Consider the following 12,673-nt stretch of genomic DNA (forward strand, 5'->3'; position numbering starts at 1 on the left):
AGTAGTATAGGCAGTCAAATATACTGAACAGGAGGCTCGCTTACCTCCTTTCAAGTGTCTGCCAACAGTCTCCTTACCTTATATATTGTATTTATATATATATTAACGGACACTTTGTCTTAATAGGATTTTCTAGGGCTGATAACGATACTGTTAACTTGAACTCATATCTATATATCCTACAGCTTATATAGCGCCTCCTATATCCACCACTTTATGATTTGTATTTTTTGAATTGTCTGGGGAGGAGACAATTACCATAGTGAGGCTAAGTAGGTTTTTGGTCTAGCGCTGTACCCTATCCTTGTTTGTCAATTACTACACAATGCCATACACTCTTGGATAACCCTATCTTTAAACATAGTTATATATTTTCCTTGCGATTGGAAAGGGAAAAAGATGGACTTTGTTCGTAGGCCACTGTAATGGAATAGGATTTCTTTTCGAAGCTCAACTGCAGATATTGACTGAAAATGATATTACACACAGTGTTTGACTTGTTTCACTTCAGTATGTGATTGCACAGAGATGTTGAAGTACAATCAGGATTGTGAGAGTGAATTTATTCTGAGAAACCAATTATATAAAAGACAGTATGCTACTGAGAGAATGTCTCTGTAAAGGTATCAGTGTCTGAGAAGATTCACTTGTATGATATTATTAGTAATTGCAAAGTTTAGCTGAGAGGTAAAGCTAATTCAAATTCCTTGTAAGCAGTAATTAACACACAGCAGGGTTTTATACAAGCTTCAGGTGACTGAGGTCAGAGCACAAATATGTTAACTAAGAAATTCAGGACAGGACGAGTGATGTTACTTTTACCCTGAATGCTTCTGTGCTCTTTTCACTGCTGCAGAGAAAAAATGACAGGCTGCTGAAAGTCAAAGGAATTTGAGGGAGGAGTTCTCCAGATGGCTGAATCGGCTTCTACGGATCTGTGATAACCTTCCAAAGGTCAAATAACATTGCGGTGCAAATATATACAGTGAGATTGTGAAGCAGGAGGTAACGGTTGATTGCAGAGAAAGAGGTTAGAAAGTCACAGTTCAATCAGCTGTCTCCTGGTAGTACCTGAAATAGCTCAGCGTGGTTGAAACAAACTGAATCCCTTCAATGGAAACAATGTTGCAAAGTTTTCCAAAAACAGACTTCATTTAGGCAATAAATCAAGTAGAGGTTTAGTAATAAAGCTCAGTGCTGCTGCTGCTATACTGTTTAGCTAACAAAATACTAAGCACTGATCGTTGTACACACAGCTGATTTATCACCTTGGTAGGCAGGGCTTGATGACTCATGGCAGATAATTAAAGGTACAGAGCAAGCAAGCCAAATCCCTGACAGCCACTGTTAATTATACTTAATTAGTTTGAGTCATATTCTGATCCCAAATCACTAGTGAGTTCTATTTGAGGAGGGTAGTTATTCCCATTCTCTAAATCTATTAGGGCCTCTAATGTTTCTAAGTCTGATTGTGTGAGGCTGTCGGTTATATGTGTCTTTTTCTCTTTTTCGAAATGTCTGACCAGTGTCAGTTTGCGTACAAATTTGTTTATATCGATAAATAAATCAAATGGATTAGGTTTTTGTGTAGGTGCAAAAGACAACCCTCTTTTTAATAGGTTTGTTTCCTCTAAACTGAGTTTATGTGTAGATAAGTTGAAGATTTTTATGGTTTCTTCCTTTAGTGTCTCATTTCCCTGCGTCTTTTTAAGCTGGAATTTTCTTCCAGCTCTACATCCTCTTCTTCTTCCATGTGTCTTTTCCCTCTTCTTCCTTCTATATGTGTTTGTGGTTGCCTCCATTCTAAGGGTATGTGTTGTTGTGGTGGGGGCCTTATTTCTCTCTGTATCTCTACATTTCTTGGTTTGTCTGTCAGATGTCTGTCGTGAAAACCCTTATCATTATAGCTGTTTCTGTTTCTAAGATTGTCATATGGCTGTTGTTCCCAGGTAGAATTTTGGTTTACCCTTGTATCATTCCACCCCTGGTTGCTACATGAATTCTGATTATTCCTATTGGATCTGTAGTTATAATTTCTTCTACCACCCCTAGAGTGGTCTCTGCCTCTAGAGTAGTGATATGCTCCATCACTATTGTCTCTTTCAAATCTATAAGATTCATTTCTATGGTCTGAGTATTGGTGATAATTTTCTCTGTTTATAGTATTACCCCTATTTTGTCTCGGAGTATATTCTCTAGGTGGAAATTCAAATCTAATATTTGTTTGTTTGGGGGTTCTCAGACCTGAATTATTGGTCTTTTTTAGATGATTATTCCTAATTACATCATTATATAGAGTATTACAAGGAGTATTTGTTGTTGTGAGTGGTGTATTAGGTGTCTCATTACCTCCCGGTGTATTTGGTGTAAATGGTACATCAGTCTCAATTTAAATATTTCCTGTTTGTTCGCTAGCTTTTCTCTGCAGATCTCGTTTTTCTTCTTTTTGAGTTTTAAGTCTCTCTCTAATTTACTCATTCTTTCTCTTATATCGCTATCTAGTTTGTCATAGTATGTATCTCCCTTGAAGGATAACAATAAAGTACGTAGCTTATGTAATTCTGCAGTAACCTTGTCTAGGTTGGCCTCTCTAAATCTGATTATAATTCGCATCAATTAGTTTGAGCTTTCTTCTAAAACCGTTTCCCACTCTGTGATGAGTTCTATGTCTGTACTGTTAAATATGGCCGTTTTTGTTAGCATCAGGCCTTTAGGTATCACCCCAGCTTTCAGGTAGGTTTCTAGTCCTATTATATCGCACCAATTCTTTATCTGAATTTTGCTTAATTTTTCCACCTGTTTAAATAGTTCTCTAGGGTTAACTGGTTTCTGAACATTACTGGTGTTTGTGTCTCCTTGCAAATCTACAGACAAGGTTCTTTTTTTACTAATTGGATCAAAATAGATTCCAAAATTACATATGGAGGATTCTTCAGCTGCTGATGACATGATATAACACTCTAGGTCACTATTGGCCCAAATGTATACCCCAAATGATACAAAAAACAAAATTAATCAGCGCTTAAAGTATATATACAATCTGCTGGTCCCAATATGTATTCTCATCCACTAGTAAGAATAAATATTTTATATATAGATGTATATACATATGTGTATGAGACAATATACAATTTGTGTAGCAAGCAGTCTTATTTAGATGGACAGTCTGTGGGTGTACAGTATTCCATATAGTCCACAAAACTAGTTCTCGTGTGCTATGGGTGAAAGGCAGCCCGTCTAGTAGAAAGATGATCCCCCGCAGGGTGAGGTTCCTCTCGATTGTCTGAAAAAGTATAGAAAAAGACAGGCGCACAGAGGCACACTTCGTGTAATATGTTCACAATCAGGGGGTTCTTTTACATCATTACCCCCCCCTTTCATCCTCTTTTTATTCCCCCTTTGTGTTCCCCCTTTTTAACAAGTGGTCAGTAAAGTGATGCATATTATATATATATATATATAGATATATATATATATATATATATATATATAAAAAAAGCACAGAATCACATGAGGTACAAAGAAAAGAAAAAACAATATGTATTTTATATTATATTTATTTATATATTTTAAGCAATGTTTTCTTTTCTTTTGTATATATCTGGGATTACATTGATAATATCAAGTAATTTATATGCTTCTTAATTTTAATATTCTCATTTTTAATATTTAACAATTAGTACCCAATTTTTATATACCTTGTTCTTTTAAGTATCCTTTTGTTGTGTTTGATACCTGAATCTACAAATGCGTAATGGCATTTAAACCTAAGCAAATCTGAGCGCAGGTACTAACCATATACTATTATACCATCAACCTAAAAAAGGACATTATATGAATACTGTCACTACATAGGTAAAACTATTAATAAATCCCAGTAGTATACTATAACAAACTACGATTTCTGGATCCCTTGCCCATAACCAAAATGGCAATAGAGGGGCTAATAGTTGGCCAATCAGCCACAGCCACACGCATTTATAGAGCTAGGTTGGGGGGCGGCCCACACCTCTGATGAAGTAACCCATTGGTTATGAAACACGTTAGGTTCCGCCCCCCCACCACACGTCACATTTGCACGCACTGAGTGCACAGCATACACGGAGCTGCATAAGGTACTCAGCTGCCATGCTATTAATTTAGTAAGGCAGCTCAGAGTCAAACCTTTGGTGCTCCCTATTTGTATTTTATACTGTATTTTATATGTTGAGCAATTTAGTCTGAACTTGTAAACAGGCCTTTACATAAGGATCTGTTTACCTGTCTGTACTACGGCTCTTGTCCTGTGTGTTTGTATACTTGTACTTTTACTTGTCCTACTGAATTTTAAAGAGGAACTTTTGTCTTTTTAAACATAATAAATCTTTTGTCTTACACTCTGTTATACTGTATAGTGTTGTTAATTGGTAAATACAAATACCTACACCTATACATATAATATCCCCTCACCCCCTATTCCACCGGCAACGGACTACAGTGACCTGCTGGAGACGTATCAACCACTGAAGAAGCGTGGACAAATAGGAAGGTTGCAAAGAAACAGAGTATACCTTCAGAAGTGCATTTAAAGTACCTCACTACTTGAGGGTACACCAGGTGAGCGCAGATTTTTTCCCCCACTGCTATCTATACACTGATTGTGAACGTATTACACGAAGTGTGCCTCTGTGCGCCTGTCTTTTTCTATACTTTTTCATATATATATATATATATATATATTATATATATATATATATATATAGCCATATCTTCAAAGGGGAGGTATGTGCACTCTCACCAACTTCCAACATCCGCCAGGGTGCTCTGTAGGAATAATCATAAGGTAGATAGAAGAAAGAACTCACTGGACTTCAGCATTCTTAGAACCAACAATAATTTATTTGTGACGTTTCGGGACAATAAACGTCCCTTCCTCTGACCTTCGGAAGGGACGTTTATTGTCCCGAAACGTCACAAATAAATTATTGTTGGTTCTAAGAATGCTGAAGTCCAGTGAGTGCTTTCTTCTATCTAAATGTGCATTTGAGCATATCTGCTATTTCTGAACATAGGGGTTCCCAGAGAACCCTTTTCAACCATTTGTCTTATGACTCCAGTAGTTGTGTGTAAATAATTTCAGTGAGAAACCCAAAGTTAGTGAAAAATATGAACACATTTCACAGCGAAACAGTGGCATGAAATAAAACTCTGCTGTCACAAATATTTAGGGTGTATGGACTAAAATGGGCCAAGATCAATACCTTGGGTTTGTCTACTAAAAAAAATATAGTTTTAATAGGTAGATTAAAAAAAAACAGGCTCTATTTCTGTTTAAATGAAGTGTAACCAAAAATACTAAAAATTCTTATGTTTCTCTTGGAAGTTCCCGGGAAAGTGAAGCGGTTCATAATGAATCCTTTTTTTTTCCAGTTTTGCGCCACTTCTTTGGGCTGTGCCACTATCCTTTAGTCTGAAACTAACCGACTAGCATGTTCTTACTCACTTTGCAGTGAGAAAATGACAATTCTTGTGCAACCTGTTTTCCAATAGTTTTTACGTCTCATGTTCTTGGGATGTAATCTTTGTTTATTTAGCAGATTTGCATTTGTGAAGCTCCCCCAGGTGAGCTAACAGAATTCTTAATAAGTAAAGTTCTGGACTCAAATGACGTTACATGTTTTAATATATGCACCAATGCCTTTTTAACATACTACTGCTCAGTAAATTATCATGTATTTGGACTAGTACTGGCTCCCCTACTTGCCAGCAATCTATACATATGCAAGCAACCATTAAATGGTTGTATTCTGTGAAGACACATTTACAGCATCCGTAATTTCATGGGGTAGAGTTGTTGCAACATAAATAAATATATATCTCCTACCCTGAAATATATAAAATAATGTATAGACATCAGTGTTTCTTAAATTGCCTAGAAAACTGAAAAAGCCTCTCAATGGAGACTAAGGGTCCTCAACTTGAGAACTTGTCTGCATGGCTTTGTAGCATACGGTCAGTGGTCTCTGTTCATCTGCTGTACATTTGTACCATTACACACTCAGAGTGTGTAATGCTGCCCCCATTCCCTCGTGTGATGGAAGGGCCTCTCGATCACTCAGAGTGAGCGTGTTAGGGGTGATTGCTCTCCGCTAGCTCAGAGGTAGTGGACATTGTAAGAAGCAGGCTTGAATGTGAAATTCTGACCTGCAATAGTTCCAAAGCACCTTAAAGGGACAGTCAACACAATTTTTTGTTGTTTAAAAAAATAGATAATGCCTTTTATTACCCATTCCCCAGCTTTGCACAAAAAACATTGTTATATTAATATACTTTATAACAGGGGCGGACTGAGACCAATCAGGACCCATGGGTAAAAGTTAGGGAAAGGCCCCCATTGTCTCAAAATGACCCAAATTTATTCAAATTAATAGAAATGAAAATGGAAGCCGCCCTGCCCTGCCCCCACCAGGCCCCCAACCTCCCGGGCCTCTAACATTAAGGGCCAGAGACTGGGCCCCCAACCTCCAGGGCCAGACCCCACACTACATGTCCCTCACAGTGAAAGACCCTTCACAGGACCCCCCACACTCTAGGGACCCCCGGGCAACAAACCCCACATCCAGGCACAAAGGCCCCCAATGCATCGCTATTTTGTGCTCTGTTTTCACTACTGTGATTCCCTTTATTGATGGATTATCTTGTATTCTACTAGCAAGTAGCTCTATCATGAGAGCAAACAGGAGTGGGGACAGGGGGCACCCCTTTTTCATCCATTATTTATTAAAAAGGAGGTTGATAATGTACCGTTAACTCTAACCCTGGCATTTGGAGCTGAATATATCAAGAATACTGTATTGATAAATCTGGTTCTGAAGCCAAATTTATATAATGTATGACGTATAAATGACCAAACGCTTTCTCTGCATCTGTTGATACTAAGGATAATGGGATGACTTTGACATTGGCGTGCGTGATCAATTGTAGTACTTTGAGCGTATTGTCTTGAGCCTCCCAATCTGGGATAAATCCTATTTGATTTGTGGATATTAGTTGAGGCATTAATTTATTTAAACTATTTGCTAGTATTCTGGCTAGGATTTTGACGTCAGAGTTTAAAAGGGATATAGGTTGGTAGTTTTCAGGCCTATATGATGGTTTGCCTGGTTTTGGAATAACAGCAATGTGTGCTTCTAACATAGATTTGGGCAGGGATTGTGAGTTGGGAAGTTGATGAAATACTTCTAGTAACCGTGGTGCCAGTTCTCCTGAGAAGGTTTTATAGTATTTCAGGCTGAAGCTATCTGGGCCTGGGCTCTTCCCAGTGGGCTAGTCTTTGATTGCTCGTGAGACTTCCCCCCTTGTGACTGGGGCTTCAAGCGATTCAGAGTCTTCTCTGAATAATTTTTGTGTGTTTGGTCCCATGATATATTATTGAATTGCAAGCTTTCGCTCTGTGTGATGTAGAGTGCCTGCTGGTGTACTTCCTGTTGTCTGCAGGTTGCAGAGAGCACTATAATATTCCCTAAATGTATTTGCGATGGCCGCGCTGTCTGCCCTGGCATTACCCTGAGAATCTATCAGCGTGTGCACATATGCGCTAGTCTTTTTACGAGCTATTGCATGAGCCAGTAGTTTTCCCGCTTTGTTTCCCTGCTCAAAAACTGCTGCAATAATATTAATGCTTGCCTCTGTTGCTCTTCCTGTAGGAAGTGCAAGAGTTCTGCCCTGGCTTGGTGTAGCCTTTTTTGTAGTAGCGCATCGCTTGGGTTCTGCTTATGGGCATGCTCCTTTTCTGTGACCTGCGCGAGTAATGCCCTGTAATGCTCCTTGTTTTGTTTTACTATTCTAGTTTTGAGTTTGATTAGCTCGCCTCTTATGACACATTTATGTGCCTCCCTTATTGTGGAGTTTTGAATGCTGTCCGTCGAATTTAGTGCAAAGTATTCCTCAAGTTCCTTAAGTATATCCAATTTAATATTGGGGTTGTCTAGTAGTGTGTCATCTAGCTTCCCGATGTATGGTGTGTTTGGGGTATTGGGCCATTTGATTGAGCAACTTACTGGGGCATGGTCCGACCATGTTATTGACCTGATGGCACAGCTATTTGTGACTGTGAGCCCTGTAGTGTCTGTGAAGAGATAATCTATTCTGGAGTACTTCCTGTGCGGGTGCAAGTAGAATGTATAATATTTCGCTGTAAGGTGTAGTGTACGCCATATATCATGCAAGGCTAGTTCCCTGATTACCTTGTTTAGGGTTTTTATAGCCCTTAAGGGAGTGCTGGAGTTGCTGTCTAATGTGTCTAAGGTAGGGTTCGTGGGAGTGTTAAAGTCACCTCCTAGGATTGTCACACATGTCTGCATTTTCTAGAAGCTTATTAGCTATCCTATTCAGGAAGGTAACTTGGGAGTGGTTGGGGGCATAGATATCACTATTTTTATCAGACGTCTGTGCAAATTGCCCATCAGTATGAGGAATCTGCCGTCTGGGTCTCTTTCTATCTGAGTCATTTGGAATGGCATTTTTGCATTTAGTAGTATCCCCACTCCGTTCTTTTTTGTGGGGCCCGAGGCAAAATAGGCTGTGGGGTAGTTTTTTGTTTTTTATTGTGTAAATTAGTTTATTTAATTGATAGTTATTTTAATTGTAGTATAATAGTAATGTTAGTTTAATTTATAGTTTAAACTTAGTTTTTTTTTAAATTTCCCAGGTAAGTTTTTTTTATTTTTATTTTAAGATAGGGATCTTGTAATTTTAATTTAAAGTTAGGGGGTTGCTAGGTTTAGGGGTTAATAGTTCATTTAGTTTTTTGTGATGTGCGGGCTGTCGGTTTAGGGGTTACTAGGTTTATTTAGTGTAAGTGATGTGGGAGGCCAGAGGTTTAGGGGTTAATAACTTTATTTAGTGGCAGCGATGTCAGGGAGCGGTGGAATAGGGGTTAATATCTTTATTATAGTGTGGGCAATGTTGGGGTGTGGGGGAATAGGGGTTAATAACTTTATTATAGTGGCAGTGATGTCGGGGTGAGGCAGAATAGGGGTTAATACATTTTATTAGTGACGGCGATGTCAGGAACGGCAGATTAGGGGTTAATAACTTTATTATATTGTTTGCGATGCGGTAAGGTGGCGGAATAGGGGTTAATAGGTAGTTTCTGTGTGTTAGTGTACTTTGTAACAGTTTAGTTATGAGTTTTGTGTAACAGTTTTGTGGTGCAAAATTCATAACTACTGGTCTCAGATTGCGGAACGGATCGTGTCAGTATAGGCTGGAACACAAGCTTTTTAGCCTCACCGCAAAACTTGTAATGGCAGCGCTATGGAAATCCATCATGCATTTTTTGAGTGTGAGACTGACGTTGCGTTACAGGCTAAAATGCCTGCGGTACAGCTATACCGACAAGACGTAATGGCTCCCTACTGTTTTAACACTGAAATAGCTATTTTTTCAGTGTTAAAACACGAACGCAAAACTTGTAATCTAGGTGAATGTGAATTATTAAACAAATTATGGATTTCATGTCCCTTTAAACAATTTATTTGTCACATTAATTAATTGAACATTTTCAGGAACCTCTTAATTAAATGGATGCATTAAACTAGATTAAAAAACATGCAAGCCTATTTGACTCAAATATTTTTTATTATCAAATGTGATGGCTGTTTAGAAAAGACATAGATTGACAGTATGATCACAATATTCATTGTGATCCTGTAGCCCTGTTTTAGAAGTATTGTTTTTTTGAACGGTGTTCAAATGACATTAGTCAATGGATCAATCAGCACTTTAAAGACAAGCTTTACATCTCTGTTATTAATTAATGAGCTCATTAGTTCACTAATTAAATAATCAAAAAGTCAATTACTCAGCATGACAAACTAGTTCTGAAAAACTATGTGACTGTAATTGCTAATTCAAAACTTCTCATTTACACGTGGAATAAGAAAATCAGTGCATTTGATAACCAAGAGCAATTATTGAATTTACTCTGTTATTATATGCTATAATATGCTATTATATCTTGAAGTTAATGAAAGCCATCTAATCAAATATGCCATGGGTATATATAGCATCACTTTTTCCAAAACATTTACAGGTTCAAATTGCCATATGATGTTTTTATACTCCAAATTGTCCCATGTTACAGATTTTACAGATGCAAATATATAAATATTCAGAAATACAAAAGTGTGCTGAAATCCATCAATTTTCTAGTCCAAAGCAATTTGGATAAAGGGTTTGTACCTTTGCTGTACCAGGTAGAGCAGTATACTACACAATAATGAAAAATAAATCCTCAAAGTCACAAGTATTTTGTATCGACTAACTAATCCTGTCTGGAGTCTTAAAAATCAGATAAATGGTTTCTGTATCACTGCAAGGGTCAATGTATCTTGACAACACTTAGATGACTTAAAAAGTACCACTTGAAATAGTTTATTAAAGAAAATGCTTCTTTAAGAGAAGTTCACGCTGACTAACTCATGCTTTCATTAATATATAGTGGATATTCATGTTGTGGCTTGCTGTTATTAGATAAAAGGATTTTTTTATACAATGAGCCTTACATGTGGTTGTATTTTCTAACCACATGCACAGCAGAATGAAGTGAAAGAGCTACATTCAAGGTCACCGAGACCTTTAGCAAGTTATTCATTTCAAATGGGATTTACATCTCTGTTCTTAACAGTTCTTTGAAAGAAAAACTTAAAATTCTTCAGCACTAGTGACTCCTCCAAAAGCTTTTGAGACAATTAAATACAAATAATCTTTGTTTTCACACATGGTAAATAAATCCTACAATAACAACCAGTTATTTATATGCTGTAACAAGAGAGTCCGTTTTATTTAACTACCACACAATTCATAAATCTGGGCCATTCTTTACAACAAGTTTTCATCATGTAATGAGGAATAGTTGGACACTGGACCATAAGGCGCAAAAAATATGCCCATATTTTTTTCCAAAGTATGAGTTAAATGAATTATTAGAAAAACTTAATGCATATTACATACCTTCAGTTGCCTTTAAGAGATTTATCCACCTCTACTGGAGTTCTGTTCCATCAATCTACCAAACTTTCTGTAAGTAAGTGATTCTACAAATCCCTCCTTAAAGGGGCATTAAACACTGAAGACATGCTAGATAGAATGATGCATTCAAAGAAAAGATTAGTCCATGACTAACATGTAGATGTATTTTTTAAAGTTTCATTAGTTGTTTAAAAAGTGACAAAATAAGTGTAAAGTTTTAGTGCCTATAAAACACTGAGAGCTGCCATGTTGTAACTTGTGTTACCTTCTCTGCTGTGGCCAATTAGGGACAGTTATACATAGGTCATTAGAGTGTGCAGCCAATGGTTGTGCTGGATTTAACAGTGTTCTGCACTTCCATTTCTAACAGGAACTGAAATGCTCACAATTTCAGAATGGAATTACAGGCAAAGAGGACAAAATAAATAATGAAAGTATATTGCAGAGTTGTTTTATTATATACAATTTATCATTTTATATTAGCATCTCAAAGTGTTTAATGTCCCTTTAAGTTATTGAGATCATGAAACTTTGATCTAGTGTTTTGACAAAGGCTTTTGGCCTCACCTTTATTAAATTCCTTTTTCTATTCTTGAAAGTTTAATATTTTCTATGCGACAGATATGAAGTCTTTCTATATGTTTTATGTTTTACACCATGTACCCTTTGTGTGCAGATCTGGTACAAATGACAATTATAAAGACAATACTAGTGATCTGTAAAGTGGCATAAGAGGATTACTTTTACTGCTGCTTACAATTCCTCCTATACAAACAACTAGACTACTGACCTTGTCTGCTGTGTTACTGCATTGTTCGCAAAATTTCAGTTAATTTGAAATTAGCAAGTCATGTGTTTTTTTTTTTTTTTCATCATTCTAAATGCATCGTTTTGCATTTTGTGCTTTATCTTTCCTGTGCTTTAGTGTTCTACTATGGTTTACATAAAAAACATTATGGATTGCTGAGTTTCTGTGAAAGACTTTCAAGGGTCTGTAGCAAGTATTAACCCCCCCTCGCTGCCTGAGGGAGTTACAGCTTATTCAGGATTCTTTTATTGCAGCCATCGTAAGCAGTTAAAGGGTGAAGAATTCTTATACACTATACCTATGCTGTATCTCTGCAAACCGAGTTTTGTTATCACTACTCCCAAGAAAACGTGTATGGTAATTATATTTTATTTATATTTAGGACACACACCAATTCCTGGATTTGCAGCTTATGGAGCATCAAAGGCAGCTCTCTCTATGTTCTCTGCAGTAATGAGGCAGGATCTCTTCAAGTGGGGGGTCAAAGTATCTACCATTCATCCTAGTGGTTTCAAAACAAGTAGGTATAACTTGCAACACATTATAAAACCAGCTGAGAGCGTAAAGATTTTTTCATAGAGTGTGTGTTATATATATGTGTGTGTGTATATGTATATGTGTGTGTGTATGTATGTATATATATAAATATATATATATATATATATACAACACACAGAGAAAACCCAGCACTCACTTACAAGCTCTCAGCTAAGATTTAAAAGCAAAAATGGAAAGGTTAGTCACCGCATCTGGCCAAATGGGACAAGCTCAGGTACCACGTCAAGGTCCTTTCCAATACCTGAGACCCTAAAACAGCCACACAATACAAGCTTTCAAATCCAAACAAACTGA

General features: G+C 37.1%; 1 protein-coding gene across 1 annotated transcript in view; it reads left to right on the top strand.

The window, feature by feature from the left end:
- Window positions 1–12,673, top strand: part of HSD17B2 (hydroxysteroid 17-beta dehydrogenase 2) — a 117,617-nt gene that overhangs the window by 101,831 nt on the left and 3,113 nt on the right. The window contains exon 4 of the mRNA XM_053694867.1: window positions 12,204–12,341. Within this exon, the coding sequence (XP_053550842.1) occupies window positions 12,204–12,341 (138 nt within the window). The remainder of the gene's footprint in view (window positions 1–12,203; window positions 12,342–12,673) is intronic.

This window comes from Bombina bombina, chromosome 1 (genome assembly GCF_027579735.1).
Source record: "Bombina bombina isolate aBomBom1 chromosome 1, aBomBom1.pri, whole genome shotgun sequence".
Lineage (NCBI taxonomy): Eukaryota > Metazoa > Chordata > Amphibia > Anura > Bombinatoridae > Bombina > Bombina bombina.